Raw genomic sequence first — 18,525 nt, 5'->3', positions numbered from 1 at the left:
AAGAAAGCATCCAGTTTGGCCCTGAGATGCCAGAGAAAGGTCTCAAGTACAATATGAGTACACATATTCACTTGAAATTCTGTGGAATGAGAACTTTCACCAAGAAACAATAATCCCACTTGAAATTTGTATAGCACTTTCAAGCGTTCAAAGTCCTTCACGTGTATTCAATAGTAATCCTTCAGTGTTACAATAGTCTACCTTCCACATTGTGGGTGGGAGCCTGAAGCAATGAGAGATGAGGAAACCCTGCTGGGGAACATCTAATGAGCTCATGGCAGGTGTGAGATTTGAAATGGGGACTTCCTGATTCTTAGTTCAAGGAGACAGAGCTCAAAAAAATTTATCTAGCTAACGCTAGATAAAATATTCAAAAAATTTATTCCTTTCCACATCCATTTCTTCTGTTTCCATCTCGTACTGTTTCATGGTGACAAAATATTGGACAAAATTGTCACCCAGGGCTTCCCTGATACACTCATCTTCCAGAAGTGCAACAAGAGCATCTTCCAGTTTCAGAGGAATGGTTGCCACTTTGAAGCGAGTAGAGCTCTCAGTCTCTTCTGAGGGCTCTTGGAAGCTGAGGCGTCTCTTTATACCATCCAGGCCTGCTGCAATGGTAGCAGACAGCACCAAATAGGGATTTGCTGTTGCTGAGCCGAGCTTGTTTTCTATGCGAGGTCCTCTTTCACCATGACTTTTGAGGTTAAATGCAGAGCTGTTATCATTGCATGCCCATTTGGCAATAACAGTGTCCTTTGAATCCTTGCTGTATGCAGTGTAGCGTTTACGGCAACTAGTGGTCGGTGCCATAAGACAGCTGAGAGCTGCAGAATGCACCAGTAATCCAGCAAGCCAGTTTTTCCCTATGTCAGTGAACTCTGGAGCTCCAGAACCAAAAGAAAACAAATTATTCTGCCCATTGCTGTCCCATAGGCTATGAGAAAAAGTGCCCGAATTGCAAAATCCATTCTCAGTGAAAAAGCTGGCAATGTAGTTGTACTTTCTGGCCACTTCTTTGATGCCTGTTCGGAAAGTGAAGGCATTGTCAGCTGCACCGATGCCAAACTCTGGGTGGAGGGAGATCTCCATTTGCCCAGGCCCTGTGGAAGAGGAGAAGCTCTCAATGTTTGCCCCGGCATGATACATTCCATCAATGAGTTCCTGAATGAAAGACTGATCATGGTTATTTAAGATAGTTGCAGCAGGGAAAGATATTGTCTTCGAATTTACAATTTCAGCAATGCCATAAATACAGAATTCATAAGTGAAGCTGGAATACAAAGCAAAGCCACTATCCTGGAGCTGGATCAGCTGTTGCTTGGCAATGTGCCTGGGAGAAGTCAATAGAGGGCTGCCTGTTACAGTGAAGGAATCACATATCACCCTTGCCGTTTCTTCAGCCCATGGTAAAGCCCGAAATGTTGATAAATCAGGACTCAGGACAATATCACAATTGAAATTGCTGGCACTTATCTGGTTTATTTCATTAATCTTAGGATTCAGGGTCAGCTCGAGACAACATCTGGGCATTGAAACCCCGTGGATTGCTTTGGTCTAATAAGAGAAGAAGAACAAACAATTGTGATTTAGGTACCAGAATGTTGTGGGTATAATATATAATTGTGATTTCACCCATGATAAATTATATGCTTATGTGGGTTCAAATTCTGAGAAAGATTTCAAAATGAGAAACAACAGCATTATTCCCCACATAGAAGTTGCATATCATAGCTTATGGGTCAGAATGTTCCTTCAGGGTTAACAAGTGCCCAGTGGAACCACTTGCATCCATTCTTTGAACAAACATACATACATTCACAAATATATACAACAAATGAGAAGCTGCTATGGTTGGGGAATCAAAAAGGCATGCACCAATGGTCTTCTAGATTTTGGTTTATCCCTTTGACTGCCTCAATAAACATCCAACATCAAACAACCACCATTAACATACTGGGTCTGATCTGATTTTTTTGACACTAAGCAGGCTGGGTTGGGTTAATACTTAATTAAAGATCACTAGGGACCTCAATGTTGGGCTAAAAAAAGATCTTTTCTGAAACCATTTTTTTTTCAAGGTCAGGTGATACAGCTTGTATTCATAATGCTGTCTGTACCAAAACCATGTGGAACTTAAGGAGAAGAGGCAACATAGCAACATAGTGGGAAGACATGGAGAAGTACAGAGACATCTTTCAAAATAAGGTTGTTCTCATTATTATTATTATTATTATTATTTGTATCCCACCTCTCCCTGTATTGGATACATGCATTCCAGTGGTCCCAATTAATCCTCTGTTATCCCACTTTTTCATCTGCCACTAAGTGGAGTAACAGAGGACTAATCAGGATATTATCTGCTGAATTAGGATATTTACTACAGTGCACCCGCGCCATACGCAGGCGCGCCATACGCGGCCTTAAGCATACGCGCTCAAGCTGTGGGGCGCACTTGGGGCGGAAGGGGCGGAATGGGTGCGCGCGGGGCAGAATGGGTGCGCGCGCCTGTTGTGCCCCGCGTGCGCCCGCGCCACCGCCGCACACGAGCCCCATTGTTTCCAATGGGGCTCGAGCATAGGCGGAATTTGCCTTACGCGGAGGGATCCGGAATGGATCCCCCGCATAAGGCGAGGACGGACTGTATTATTATTATTAAATTTTATTTATGAAGCGCTGTAGATGTACACAGCGCTGTACAAAAAGTCAATAAAATCAAAGAATATATAAAGCTTGCCCACGGTGTACAATCTAAAAGATAATAACAAATAGTTAAAACAATAGATAATATTATAAAAAAGAATTGAGTAGAAAGGAAGCAAGTTTAAAACATCAAATATAAAATATCGAATCAAATATCAAAAACAACCAAATAACAATCACAGACTCCCTGGGAACGCTTCTCTAAACAATATGGTCTTTAACTCAGTTTTAAAACTAGTTAGGGAAGTGATGAGCTGTGCTTGTGGGGGAAAGAGGTTCCAGGAGTGAGGGGCAGCAAGTGAGAAGGGACGAATCCGGGACAGGGCAGTGGAGATCCTAGGCTGGGACAGGAGACCTGGACTACCAGAGCGAAGGGCACGAGTGAAGATATAAGGAGAAAGAAGTTCAGCTAAATAAGGAGGGACCAGCCCATGCAGAGCTTTAAAAGTCAGAAACAGAAGTTTGTAGTGGATGCGGAAGGGGAGCCAGTGAAGGGATGACATTAGAGGAGAAACATGGTCAAAACGGCGAGAGAGTGAAATAATACCTGCAGCTGAATGAGAGAGAGGAAGGTGAGAGAGAGGAAGCCCTACCAGGAGAAGGTTATAGTAATCTAGTTGTGTGACCACTAGGGCATGGACCAGAGACTTTGCGTTTGAGGAGTATGAAAATTTACTCTTGAAAACAATTATTTAAATACTATTTGGGAGTCCTCATACCTTCTTTATGCCCCAAACAACATTTTTACATTAGTGTCTGGGTGTGTGGGAAATGGGTTGGGAATATCTGATCCACTGTGGATGCCAATAGCCATGGATTACATTGCTTATATTGCTGAACAGCTTTCATTCTAAAACTTTTTATTTAAATCCATGCCTCTTAATTTAGGAGTTTAATTTGTATTCTATACTGTTTTTATTTAGTTTGTTTAATTGATTATCATTGTTATTATTATTAAGCTGTTTTATTATTTCCTCACAAATCACTGTTTGCTTCTTTATCACTTGCCCACTTACTAGGATTTCTATTCTAACTTTCCATGCATGGTGTCACAAGTGGATAATAACTAAGTGGTTTATATTTTCATATCAACTTCATTTGCAAATGCAGGTGAGCTGGAGAAAGGTGAGCCAGATACCCTTCACTTTGAACGAACGACTGGAAAAAATGGTGATATGATTACTCCCCCATCTTTCATGAGCATTAAACTCTCAGGAAAAGAGTTTATTTCTCTCCTAAATGGCATTGGTTTAAAAAAACAGACTTAATACTTGGAGTTAAAAACAACAGCAACAACGCTGCACTAAAATTTGTAAAATGAAGGTGGGAAATACTTTTTTGCCTCAAAGGAACTTCAGAATAAAAGCAAAAATCCATTAAATTTCCAGTCATGCTGGCATACTTTTCATGTTGATCACCCAGTGAAACCTGAAATATTCATGACAAGATTAAAGCTGAAGTATAACATATAAATCACCCATGCTGAGCATGACATTTAAAAAAACCCAAAAGGCCCTTAGAGGTCACCATTTTCTGTATACCTGCTTTTCAAAGCTCCATAATCTGACTCTTATTCATTTGACCACCAGCATAGCCAATGTTATTATTAAGTCATCATATACTTCAGCAGTACATTTTTTTAAAAAAAAATCTGATTTTATTTCTGAATGGGGAATTATTTGTAACTAAAATGGTTCCCATGCAATCACTTTGTGTCTTTTATTATTTCTTCTTGGGGTTCTCAAGTAGATGCAATGGCCAGAAGTGCTTGGTTCCAACTTCAGTTGATACGCCAACTGCATCCTAACCTGGACAAAAAGGACCTAGAAGCAGTAGTACTTGCACTAGTAATCTCTCGTCTCAATTTCTGTAATGCGCTCTACATGGGGCTACCTTTGTACCAAGTTCGGAAGCTTCAGTTGGTCCAAAATGTGGCGCAATACAAGGTGTTGGTTATTACCTTTAAAGGCCTACATGGCTTGGGCCTGGGTTACTTGCAGGAATGCCTCTCCCTACACAATCTGCCCCGCACTCTTAGAATAACAAGGAAGAACATATTAGAACATGGTCCAACTAAGCTCATATCGATTTCTCAAAGAGCTTTTACAGCGGCTGCTCCAAAACTATGGAATGACTTCCCGGAAGAGATCTGTCTTATTACCTCCTTAGACTCTTTCAAGAGGGCACTTAAGACGGATCTCTTCCAGCGAGCTTATCCACCCAACCTGTTGTAATATCATCATTATATCACTGGACAAATTGTTGCATTACCACTGGGACTTAGTTTTATATTAACTGTACTATTTTATCGGTGTATTTTTAATGTATTTTAAATGTATTTTATTTTGATGTATCTGTTTTAACTGGTTGTAATCCCACCTCAATCCACTCGGGAGAGGCAGGAAAACATAAATAAACCATTATTATTATTATTCTCTTGCGATTTGCTGATGTCAAATAAAACAGAATGTGTGAAAGTAAAAAAGAGAATTCTGAAGAAAGACAATCTTGGATATGTTAAAGAAAACAATCAGTGTTGCCTGGTTCCTTTAATTTCCTTTACATTTGCACAAAGCTGGAGAATGGGTGGTTATTAGAGGGGTAGGATGGGATTTAACTGAGAGCCAGTGTGGCATAGTGGTTTGAGTGTTGGACTATGGCTCTATGCTCAACTATGAAACTTACCTTGGGTAAATCACATGCTCTCAGCCTCAAGGCAATGGCAAAACCTCCTCTGGACACATCTATTCCAAGATTACCCAACCTTAGGGTCAATAAGTTAGAAATGACTTGGAGGCACATAACAACTACAAAGTGGGGTTTAAATAAGCCCAATTCCTTACAGGATCTTGATAAATGAATACAGAATTGGTTGTTGTAGACTGTAGTATATTGCTTGCATATAATCAGGAAGCACAGAAGACTTGTAAAAGAGAAGTTACAAACAACATACCCGGAAAAAGCGAGAAGGGATGCTCTTTGATCTTGACACTCCATGAAGGTCTGTTGCTTCAAACCTGACAAAACGAATGTTGTCTCTGGCCATCTGTTCTTTAATGTGTTCAATTTCAGATATCAATTGAAGAGGAATGTGATTGCCAGGGTTCTTTATATCAGAATCTCTGCTGTGTTCTAAAAAAAGAGAGGGAAAGATAGTCCTTATAAAGAGGGTTTAAAGCCACCATTGTTGCCATACTTTTCATCATAGCACTATGGATGTAATTCTTCACTAATTTCTTTCTCAAAGGAAGCAACAAGACATTTTAGCTATTTACTTTCTACTACAGGAAAGTCTTCAAAAACTCTGTGCTTTTCAAAACCTATTCACAATTCTGAACTTATTATTTGCAAAATTTGAACATGGTTGTTTTGCACAGAAATAACATTTTTCTATGCAGGAAATAGTATTTTTGTGCAGAAAATAAACTAATATAATTTAGTGATCGAGAGGGATAGTTGCCTTCCAGCTCCGGGCTGTCTTGGATGATGCCAATTATCTGGACCCATTTCAAACCAGTTTCAGTGCAGGATACGGAGTTCAGACTGTCATGATCACCTTAGTCAATGATCTCCGTCTGGGCATCGACAGGGGAAGTGTGACCCTGTTGGTGCTCTTGTACATCTCAGCGGCATTCCATACCATAGACCATGGTATCCTTCTGGAACATCTGAGAGAATTAGGAATTGGAGGCTCTGCCTTGCAGTGGCTCCATTCCTACCTCTCAGGCAGATTCCAGATGGTGATGCCGGAGGCAGCTGCTCTTCTAAAAGAGAGCTGACATCTGGCATCCTTCAGGGCACCATTCTGTCCCCCATGCTGTTTAACATTTACATGAAGCCACTGGGAGATTCATCTGGAGACATGGAGTACAGTGTTATCAGTACGCTGATGACACCCAAATCTGTTTCTCTATGTCTCTGACTGTTGCAGTGACTAAGGATGGTATCCCTCCTCTGGATACCTGCCTTGGGTCAGTAATGGGCTGGATGATGGAAAACAAACTCAAGCTCAATCCAGAGAAAACGGAAGTACTTGCGAGAGTGCAAAAAGGAGCTGCTTTTTACAGCTCCTTTCTACACCCTTGAAAAGCCAGATTGGAGCTGCGGCATGAGGTTGCTGCACCCTCAATCTGGCTAGGAAAGGGGCCCTTTGAGGCGGTCTGTCAAGCCCTAAGTCATTTTGGTTTCTAGTGTATGTCTTATTTCTACTCTTCTTACGGCTTCCTTAGGATTCCATTTCCCTCTTATTTATGTGATACTCTTGCACAAAACTCAGGACTAATCCCATGGAATGCTTTCACTCACTCCAAAGCTTCCAACTCTGAACTGAGTTCCTGATCTATGGTTTGCACCCGCATATTGTATTGCTTCCACTACTTGGCCATCATATCTGGTAAAGGGGAGTGTAACACACTCTTTTTTTATTCAGAAGTTTCAGAACTTCAGAACAAATAACTAAGATCACTTAGGGGCTATACAGGCTGCCCCTTTCTTGGCCGGATCGGAGCCTCTGAAGGGTGCAAAAAGGAGCTACAAAGGGTGTCATAGCTGCAGCAGCGTAGCTGTATGGCACCCCTTCCGTGCTGGATGCAGTGCCAGAGGCATGCCATGATGCCGCACGCCGTCTGGAACAGCACACAGCATCATAATACTCTGGGGGTGGAGTCAGGGCATCCATCATCAGGACCATGCACCCTGACTCTGCCCACAGGCTGCCCTTTTGGGCCGGTCTGTATAGGGCCTTAGTTTACAGAATACAGTTTAAAATAAGTCGTTCCTTATGTGCTACTGTTGCTCATATAATTACAGTACTTGCCTAAACCCACCTAAACCTATTTTTAATCCACCCTCATCATTTTACCAAAACAATAAACAATGCTGCCCTACTGTCTTTATGTACTCCACACCCCAAAACAGCCACAATCCAAATCCTACGCCAGGTTGAAACCACTTTAACTGTCATGGCTCAATGTTAATGCAAACCAATGAACTGTGATTATATTTTTTAAAAGCAAGTAGTAATCCAGATTCATCCATTATGTGTGGATAACATTAATATCCAGTTTATTAACTTAACCCAAACCAATAATTTCATCTAATTGTTAATTATTTCTCTTAAACGTAATTAGCTGTGATTAATTCTCATTTCTGACACCCTCAAGTCAGCTTCATTGAGCTCCAAGCATACATTTTCTGCTCCCGCTTCATTTCTAGCACAGTGGTTTTGAATTCAAACTCTCTCATAGGAATAATTCTTGTAAACAATAGATTACATAGAAGCAATTTTCACTATAAAAATTGTTATCATCCCCAAAGTGGGGGGTGAGGGGGTCAAGAAATTTAAAATGCTTTTCAAAGCTTTTGACTTGGTAGGGAGTGCAGCCTGAGGGCAAAACGACATGTGATGTGATTTGTGTTAATACAATTAATGTGCATAGGATTTTTTAAAAAAAATGCAAATAGTAGTATGAGGGGATAGAAACCACTTTGCTGCAGGGAACACTTCATGTCCCACAGAAAGTATAAAATGAGAGGTCTATGACACTGACAAAAATCCCCCCCAGTCCCATCCCAAAACTGCTATTTGCAACAGGAAACAATTAACACCATAAGTACATTGGCCCTGAAGTCTTCTTGAAAGAAGAAAATACTTTAACTTTAATAAACCACTAATTTTATCTAATTAATCCTGGGCATTTATGTCTGGTAGTTTCCCACAGATTGCAGTGTTCATATGAAAGGAAATGAAAGCAGAATAGGGACAGGCAATTCCAAAAGGTCCAGGGCCCCTTTGTCATGGGCTCTACCCAACCTCACCACCCCACTACTGAAAAAGGACAGGAAAATGTGCTGCTGACTTTTAGTCACTCACTGCTAAATGCCACTGAAGCAATTAACAAATGAAAACCATATTTAAGCATGCATTTTCTGCTTGTAGTTTCTTTTAGTGGTTTGGTGCCCACCCTTGGGGGTGCTGTTTTTGAGAAGCTATCAAAAAATGGCATTGAGGACCACATCTAGCCTGTGAGCCACATGTTACCCACCCCTGAGGGAGAAGAAGTAACTCGTTTCTTAAAATGAATTCCATGCTTCAGTGCCTGTAACTTTGATCTTACAAACTACAATGGGCCCTCCACATTCACTGAGGTTAGGGGCCCGGGATTCTGGTGAAAGTGGAAAAAACACAAATTTAAAAAAACCTATATATTTTTTTATCCTGCGAGAATATCTCTCTAGGAATCTCTAGGTCCTCCAGTGCAATTCTATGGTCCACGTCTGCCAGAGGTTGACCATAGAATTGTGCAAATGCCTAGGGAAGTTTCTATGCGATTCTATGGTCAACTTCCATCAGAGTCACTCTAGAGGATTTAGAGATTCCTAGAGAGAATCTGATAATCAAATCCTCAAAAGTCAAAGCCGCAAATGTGGAGGGTCAACTGTACACCATGGCTGCATCCGCACTGCAGAAATAATCCAGGGTGACACCACTTTAACTGCCATGGCTCAGTGCTATGGAATTCTGGGAATTGTGGTTTTGAAGGGCATTAGTCTTCTCTGTCAGAGAATTCTGGAGTTACAATAATTTTTTGATCATCGTGGAAAAGCGGGATAGATATAAAATTTTATTTATTATATTTATTAAAGTGGTGTCAAACTGAATTATTTCTGCAGTGTAGATGCAGCCTAAGGCAAAGAAACCAACCAGACTTTATTGTTGTAGTCAATGTGCAGCGTTTAGGTTTATGGAAACTCTCCATGCTGTGTAATCAACACTACTTTGCCCCAGTACACAGAATTGCCATAGCATGCAGAATTTTCTTCCTCCATGCAAACTCTACTACCTACACTGTACCCATGATTTTACAGCCCAGGCTTTGACTGGCATCACAAGATAAAAGCGGCCGCCCAGCTGGACGGGCAGGCCGCTTTGCCGCTAGAAGCGGCAGCGAAACTACAAGCTCCAGAATCCTCTGGGGCTTGCCCCGGCTCCTTATTGGTGCGCGGGGCAGAAGGGGTGTCTCTTCCGCCCCGTGACGCTCTAGGAGCCGGGCTCTATGGTCCGGGAGTTCTGGTCCTCCAGGGCAGCTCATTGGGCAGTTGCCCTGGAGGAGGAGTCTCTCTGACCACGTGGTCTGGGGGCGGAGCTGGGGCCTAATTAAGGCCGCGCTGCCGGCTCCGGCCCTCAGTCGGCGCTTGGCTCCGGTTGAGGATGGAGCCAAGCTGGAAGGGAGGAGGAGCTGGAGTGCTTCTCCCACCCACCCACTGCTTGGTTCTGGGCTTTTTGTCACAACTTGTGGGCGGCAGCATAGGCCAGGATCTGCACGGTGTGGTACCAGGGCTACGGAGCTCTGGTTTGGGAGTCAGTCGGGACCCGGGGGCGAATAGGGCAGGCGTATGGCCATTGCGGGGGCCATAACGCGAGAGCACCTCCCGGTGACTAGAGGCTTAGCGAATATGTGAACGTATGGCAGAGTTGCGGTCAAGTGGTTTTCCTTAGCCCCTAGGTCATCCCAATGCCTGGTGGGGACCAGGCTTTTGCTAATCAGACAAACATGGGGTTGTTTGATTTCGCAGATCCTGACCTCATGCTTTGTGCCAACCCTACCAATTGTTTGCTATTAATAAAATTGTGGCCTTTCCTCCAGCTTGGTCTCCTGTGGTTATTTGGCAGCAGCATCTGAGGCAAATCACATCCTTGCATGTGGTGCATAAAAACCATCACTGCCATTGTCTGGAACAGTCCCCTATAGATGTTTCATTTTACTACTGTTATTTTATAATTACTTTATTTTACTTGTTAGTTTGTTGGCCAATTAGCTTATTGTTACGTAAATGGCTTATTGTGATTTCCTTGCCTTCATATTATTCTGTACCATGTGTGGATCTCGTAAAGAGAGAAAGAAACACACAAATAGATTTTGTCAGTATTAACAACGCAATGGGAGTGCTCTTGAACTAATAGCTCCTCATCCCTTAAAGAACTAGTGGTGAACATGTGGGCCTCCAGATGTTGTTGGTCTGGTTGTTGTAACTGTGTGTTTTTAAGAATTATGGCAGCCTAATACAAGCCTATCATTAGGTTTTCTTGGCAAGATTTGTTTGGGGGCATTACTATTGCTTTCCTCTGAGGCTGAGAAAGTGTGAATTGTTCAAAGTCACCCACTGGGCTTCCATGGTCCAATTGGGAATCAAACCCTTGTCTCGCAGATTCCTATTCCAACATTTAAATGACTATACCAACTGTCTCTTGTTGGACTACAGCTCCTATTGTTTCTGCTTCCTATGGCTGATGGGAGTTGCTGTCCAATGACTTTTGGAGGGCTGCACATTCCCCACTCTGCCATATGGTTATATTGAGGTTTAATATCCTTACCAGATGTGAGGTCGAATTCAGTTCCTGGAACACTGCCTGCATTTGGGGAAGATATCTGGTGTTTCTCAGTAGGGTTCTTCAGATCTTCAATCTGAGATTGTTGCTCATCCAGCCCAGCAGAGATAAGAACCAGTGGCATCCTGCCTTGCCCTCCTCCATGCCACTGAACAGGAGGGACTTTCTGGTCACCTCCACTTAAATGTGGATGAAACATTTCCATGCACCAACCTCGCTTATCATTAGTCTTCATCAGAGGTATATGGGAACAGGTCCTGCTGCTTTTCCTACTGTTCATGGCCCTAGTACTTAGCAGGGGACTCTCCCGCAGCATGTTTTTTAACTCTTGCAAAGTTTCTTTGGAAATCCCTGAGCCCAAAGCAAAAGAATCTTTGCTGTCTTCTTTTTCCTGAGCTGCTAGGGAATGATCTCTGGTCTTTTTCTCAGGTGTGTGAGACTCATGCCCATCCAATGATGAGCCAGGCTTCTGTTCATTTTGTGGGAAGGTCCCTGCATTTTCCGCATTTCCCACTGGCTCCAGCCATACAAGATTATCTTCTTTGCCCTGTATTCCTAATGTCTGATTTTCTGAGCTACTTTCACATGTGTCTTCTCTGCCCTCTTGTGGGTCTTCTTCTGTATGACAGTTTTGAGCAGGGTAATCAGCTGCTTCCTGCATTGCTAGTAATTTCTGGAGATGTTTATCTGAACCACACTGTATTTGATCCGACATGTTTGCAGGGCGATAAGTATCTGTGGTATCACAGCCAGCTATGAGGATCTGCTTCTCGGTGACTTTGACTCCTCTTTCACGTCTTAATCCACATATACGGTTGCCATCAGCTTCTTGGTTTTCATTTCCAGCAGTGCTCTGCAACCATCAGCAAATATCAACAACATGCTCCAGTCAAATGAAATATGTACTTGAGTTGCATCACTTTTTAATTTACAATTTCTAAATTTTATCCATGTATTGAATAGATTAAATACAGGATATGAGGTCTGAAGCATAATTTGTGGATTAATATAGACCATAATAAGCACATTTGCAAATGATATGATCACTGTATGCTAAAGGAAAGTTTGGCTACTGAACATTCTGACTGGTGGATTCTGAAAATTACAGTCCAAGGCCTGAAACTAGGATTGCCTATTATAAAGGATGTCCCGTGTTTTAGGGTCAGAATGCTTGTCTATTATAGGATTGGCAGGTGTCCCTTATTATTAGGGATGTCTTAGTATCCACAGGGGGTCCTGGAACCAAACTCCAGCAGATACCAAAGAACAACTATATCTGAGGGTTGGAATGCTTTTTTCGTTTAAATAGATAGAATGAGATGGGGGGAAAATCTCATATTTTGGGATCTGGGCCCTTCATGATGACAGAATATGAACAAGAAATGCATGGCTAAGTTAACTGAAATCTATACTTCCAATTGGCATGTAGGTAGAACACAAACTTGTTAAGTTTGCTACTTCCTGACTGTCAACCCCATATGTCAGTAACTTTCACATTTCCTAATTGCTGTTTTTAAAACCTGGCAATGCTACATGAATGAAAATACTTAGTCCCAACTAGAGCAGATTTACTGAATCTTGTTGAATGGTGGGTCAACATATAGGTAAATCCGATTGATCCCATTGATTCAATGGGTCTACTCTACTTGAGGTAAATAATAGTATTCAGGACACCAAAAGTAATTTTCCCAAGCTCCAACTCAAGTTTCATTTTCTGTTTATTATGTAATATAATAGGCCCTTGGTTGTGATATAGTTGGCCCTTGTTATCTGCTGGGGTTTGGTTCCAGGACCCACTGTAGATACCAAGACCTGTGGATGTTCAAATCCCATTGTATACAGTGTCCTATTATATACAGTGGCATTGTCAAATGCCATCCCTTATATAAAAATATACCTTATCAATCCCATATACAGTGGACCCTTGTTATACGCTGGGGTTTGGTTCCAAGATCCCCCATGGATAACAAAATCTGTGGATGCTCAAGTCCCATTAAATATAATGACATAGCAAAATGGTGTCCCTTATAAAAAATGGAAGATCAAGGTTTGATATTTGAAATTTATCCTTTTTTGGAACATTTTCAAACTGTGGATGCTTGAATCCATGTATAAAAAATCTGTGTATAAGAAGGGCCGACTGTATAAAAATATGGATATAAAATCAAGGTTTACTTTTTGGATTTATATATATTCAAGTGTGCATGTAGAATCTGTAGAAGCTGGGCTGGCTTCATTTTTTCCCTTGGGAAAAAGCATTCTTGGGGAGCGGGGGAACATTTCCTTTGACATATCAGAACCCTGGAATCATCTTCCAAAACCAGGCAAAGTTCCAAATAAGCCAGTATTGGGTATTCTTTATCACTGCCACCATCATGCACCAAAGGCATGGAGGAGGTTGCTGTTCGTTATTCACAAGAAAGAATCCAAGCAGAGACATCTGAATGCTTCTTCTTCCTCATGATCTGGAGCGCTGATCGTGCCAGGATTCCATGCCATGCGAAAGAGCCCCTATGTGTCTAACATTTATCTATATATACTTATTTAGATGGCTGACTCGACCAAGAAGCAAACAGATCTTTACTGGGGCTGAAGTTAAAAGGCACACATGGGGCTAGGGGTGGTCTCAAGAAGTCAATCACCTTCTCTAGGATAGCACAAGCAGGACGTGGTGCCAGTTACTTTCCTTACCAACTAGGAAATAAAGAGAAGAAACAATAGGTGCTGGGTACAAAATGGGCCACATTTATTAATTATTGAATGATTGAACTTTGATGAAACCACTATGATCTGTAAGGGGAGATGAAAGTGAAGTGGGTTCCAGCTATGGCCAGCAGTCCTAAACAGCCCTCCTCCACAACCATCCCTTGGCAAAACACTTGAGCTCTGAGTGCCAGCCACCATTTTGGCTGCACATCCTGCCAGCTGTCAACAAGGGAGGTTTTTCTAGGGCACCTCCCCACTGCACATGCCATGACATAAAGAGAAAATATGCTCCAGGCTGGTCTCAAGGGTGGTCTCCTTTCACACCCAATAAGCCCCATGACCCACAGGAGTAAATCTGGAGATGTCCCCTTCACAAAATCAGTGAATTCTGTGCCAAAAACAACATTGCATGTATGTTTTTTGTGCAGAGAACAGCAAACAGAAAAGAGAATTTGCACTGCAGAAACCAATATTTCTGCAAAGCAAACCACCTTCCTATGAACAGGAGATAACATTTCTATGCAGACATTGTGAAGCTTCTTACCTGTCTAGAATTTTCCTCATTAGATTCACTGACACTTTAGAAAACAGGGTTTTGACCATTTTTCGAACATTTTCAAATATTATTTCCATCCTCCATCCCCAGGCAAGGCAAGTTGTGTTATTACTCATAAGATAAGTAATATTATTTTGGCACACATGGTGAAAAAAATTCACAAGCACCACTCCTCATTAATTAAAGAATTAAGAATAATTAATTTATTTATTAACAATGTGCTTCCCCTTCCTGACAAAACCTAGATCCTGTGGACTGTCTCTTGTCACCAAACAACAAGAAACATCAATGACTAGATACGATGGTTGTGTTGTTTCTTAATGAAAGTTGCAATTGTAGGAAAGGTGGTTTCTTTGAAATTGATCCTTTTAGGATCAATTGTGTTTTTAAAATGTTAGGGTTCTTAAAATTTTGTGTACCACCAACTAGGCCACTGCAGGTTTTTAAAATACATCCAAAGAGTTCAGTAGGATTTTCCTATCAAAATGGAGATGAAGTTCCAAGAGTATGAATCAAATTCTAAATGATCTGATGAGGCAAACAAAAATGTGTAAGTGGAAAACACTCATCAATATTATATCAGTTATAGAATTTAGTTGAAATGGGAACTCTCAGTGAGAACTTGAGAAAAGAAGAATTATGAGGCAGACAGTTTTACCTTCTGTCTAAAAACACCATCTGGAAATCAAAAGACTTAAGGGAATATTTTTGGAAAACAGAAGTGAAGTAAATGCTGCACAGTGCAGCAATAAACAGAATTAATGGCAGCCATTTGAAGATGTAGTTAGTTGGATTTAAGCACTGGACATTAACAATCTTTGCCTGGAGATAGATTATATTGTCTTTTTTCCCCCAGAGAGTTTGAAGTAGTATGATTCAAAATTTCTCTAAACATGAGGAAAGTGAGGTGGCAAGTATTAGTTTTTGAAGGAAACATATTTTAAATGGAAAGAACAATTTAAAACTCTTCCTGCAATTTGTATAAGTGACAGATCCCTTTATCCAGGCTGACTCCCAAACTCCAAACCTTAAGAATCCTACCAGTCACCCTGCCCTTGTTCCCCCAATGTTTGTCTTGCTGGATTGGATTACTGGGCCTCAGGGTAATGTTTGTATTTGTGGATTTGGGTTTGCGTAGTTCTTTAGTTTGGTATCCATGACCTGATTCCAATTCAGGCTTGACGGACAGCCAGATTAAACACAGTGTAAGAATATAATAAACTATAATATTCTGTTCTTTAGGCTCCCCAATGACATCAGGAGGGCCCCATAATTCAACCTCTTCATTAACCTGTTTTTCTTCACAGAATGGGATTTGATCAGAAATATGTATTTCAACGATCAAATTAGGCCAGTACCAATGGCCAGTCACAAAACAAAGCATGCTAAATATAGAAATATAGATGAGGAAGAGGATGTGGTATGACATGTGTTCTACTACTTGTGGAAGCCCTTTGGCAAAACTGTGTTAAATATATTGTCTACTTTGATCAGTGCTGCCTTTCCATCCCTGTCAGTTCCAAGAAGAAACTGGAAGGGATTTTTTTTCTCTCTTCAAAACATTTTGCCAGTGTAGACTCAACTGTTTAAAAGACATGTTCCCCAAGACAGCTTTCATACTATGCCAAACCATTTGGCTTCCTTTTACGTTTGCCATAGTCTGAATTTTATATCCATCCAAAAGAGGTACAAGTGCAGATGCCAACTCTAGGATTTGCATTGTTCATGTATTTTTTTAATTACTTGTGTATTATATTCTTACCTTACTGTTTTTCCAAGAAATGGCATGCCAGATTGATTAAAAAGGAAAAATAAAATCAAAACAGAAAAAAATGAGATTGAAAACACAAGGAAAGGAAACAAGGGGACTTGGAAGCAGGGCTGTAGCTACTGAAACCGTGGTATCTGGTACTAAATAGTGTGGCCACAACATTGCAGTGTTCCAAATGAGATATAACTAAGAATTGTGTCACCCCAGCCAAAGCAATTGTCCCCAAAGTAAGGTAAACTGACCCCATGGTTTTATTTATTTTTACAGTGAAGAAAGTGTCATTGATGTTTATCACACTATACTCTTAAAGTGCTACTATTCCACTTTGACTGCTCTAGCTGCCTCCTGTTGCATTCTGGGATTTGTAGTTTTAAGGAGGGGTATTTAGAATTCTCAGGCAGAGAAGTTATCTTCCTGAGAATTCTAAATACCCCTCCTTAAAACTGCAAATCCCAGAATGCAACAGGAGGCAGCTAGAGCAGTCAAAGTGGAATAGTAGCACTTTAAGAGTATAGTGTGATAAACATCAGAATGTGCAAAGGAGCTTATTTCCTTATAAGTGTTTCAAGAATGAATAAATAATTACATTTCACTGTGCGACGAGAGCCACACTGAACAGTAGCATTGCCACTAGAATTTCAAGGACAACCCAAAGCATACTGCCAGATTTTGAGAAATGCATGACTTCCTCATGAGTTATTGTTTCTAGGAAGCTCCTGGTCTGAAATGTCAACTCTTCAACTTGAATTTGGGCACTGCAACTTGGATGAAAACTAAAAACACACTGTAAAATGTTGACATGGTGTCCTAATGATTTATGGCAAATAGACAGACAGATGCACAGAGAATACTAACGTTGTTGTCATTGTTGACATTGATTGATTTCCTGCCCTTTAATCTAATCTGAAGGTTGATAAAGCATAGATCACTGAGGCCAGGCTATCTCTGTTCAAGTTGGATCACAGCTTACTAACCTAAGCTGGTAGGACATCCTATACGTTAAAGGTGTATTTCTGGCATTGCTCTATTTGTGCTATTGCAAATAGGGTTTTTTTCCCCTCAGTTAGATGAAAACCTTATTTTAAGCCAATATCAAAGTCACTGGTCTATGCGTAAAATCGTAATCAAAATATCCTCATTTTATAAAATATAGGATAGAATTCATTCATTCATTCATTCATTCATTTTGTTTCTCACAACTGCAACATCGTACTTATGCACAAACAGTTAACTTTGCAGTTTAGCACAACCAGCTGACAGTTTGTTTAGTGCAGCTTTCAGCTTCAAAGAAAAATGCTCCTTGCTGAGCACTCAGCATGTCTACCATCCCACACTTTGCCAGGCTAGCAGTTTCAGATCTAAGATATGAAGCAATGTTGTTTGGTGTTGACTAAGCTCTTGTGCAACAGTGCATGCTGCTGAGCCTCATTGTTTGGAATCTATTCATATTTTATTTACTAACTTAGAAAGAATATCATACTCTCTGATATTACACAAGTGAAAAGTGGAAGCTTCATGGCCAAACAACATCAGAATCTGGTCAAGATGGCAAAGCAAGAAAGACACACTAGTTGGGGAGGAAATGTGGCCATAGTTTGCTTTTGCCTGAGCCTACTGGGGAGAACAAGGTTCTTCCCTCCCTTTTCTTCTCCTCCTTGCAGAGTTAATTGCATGCAAATTACCTTTATGCCTTAAATTTAATTTGCAGTAATCAAAGTAAGCAGAGAACAAAAGGGGAAAGTAGAAGGAGGAGGGGAAAAACTGGGACATTTTAAAAGCAGCAGAACAAAGGGGATGACAGAAGATTTACTAGGTCTGTCACTGCAAAATCGGGAAAGGTAGAGGGTATAGAATATTTATATCCTGTCCTCCCAACACAATACTGTCCTTGGCTAATAATGAAGAGTACATGCTTTTTTACTGACACTATTCTTAAGTTTTAGTATATTTCTATTATATCATATTATGTTACCTGACAAATGGGATCCTCTGTGTCCATCATCTGCACAATACTCTTGCCCAGTATTGCTGAGGAAAGAAAACTGCATCCAACATTTATAGACAGGCCTACAATAAACATGCTTTAGCACAGCATTTCCATGGGATTCTCTCTTCCAGAAGGCCTTGGCCAATGTGAACAGAAAGGCAAGGGGAGGGAACAAGCCCTGAAAACATTCCAGTTAGGACCGAAGTTTACTGGAATAGTTTCAAAGCAGTCAGGTGACAAATGTGCATTTCTGGCTAACCGAAAACAGAAGCAATGGAGAACATAATACCTTTGTTTCAACTATTCTTCCAACTAGTTTTATTTTTAATAGTGAAGCCATTATTTTTGTATGTGTTTTTCTTTGTTTGGAACACAAGGTATTCCATGTCCTAGAAGCATTATAACATAATGCT

General features: G+C 40.9%; 1 protein-coding gene across 1 annotated transcript; it reads right to left on the bottom strand.

The window, feature by feature from the left end:
- Positions 1-357: 357 nt before the first annotated feature.
- On the bottom strand, positions 358-18,205 carry LOC149311405 (lengsin-like). Its single transcript, XM_089528561.1, has 4 exons — positions 18,098-18,205; positions 11,078-11,945; positions 5,657-5,835; positions 358-1,557 (listed from the first exon to the last, which is right to left on the bottom strand). The coding sequence occupies exons 1-4, from the start codon at positions 18,203-18,205 to the stop codon at positions 358-360; spliced, it is 2,355 nt and encodes a 784-aa protein (XP_089384687.1).
- Between the last annotated feature and the right edge of the window lie 320 nt (positions 18,206-18,525).

Source organism: Sceloporus occidentalis, unplaced genomic scaffold, assembly GCF_023333645.1.
Source record: "Sceloporus occidentalis isolate IW3139 unplaced genomic scaffold, rSceOcc1.0.p SCAF_6, whole genome shotgun sequence".
NCBI classification, from domain to species: domain Eukaryota; kingdom Metazoa; phylum Chordata; class Lepidosauria; order Squamata; family Phrynosomatidae; genus Sceloporus; species Sceloporus occidentalis.
The sequence above is the reverse complement of the archived record's forward strand: the minus strand, read 5'-3'. Positions and strand labels throughout refer to the sequence as shown.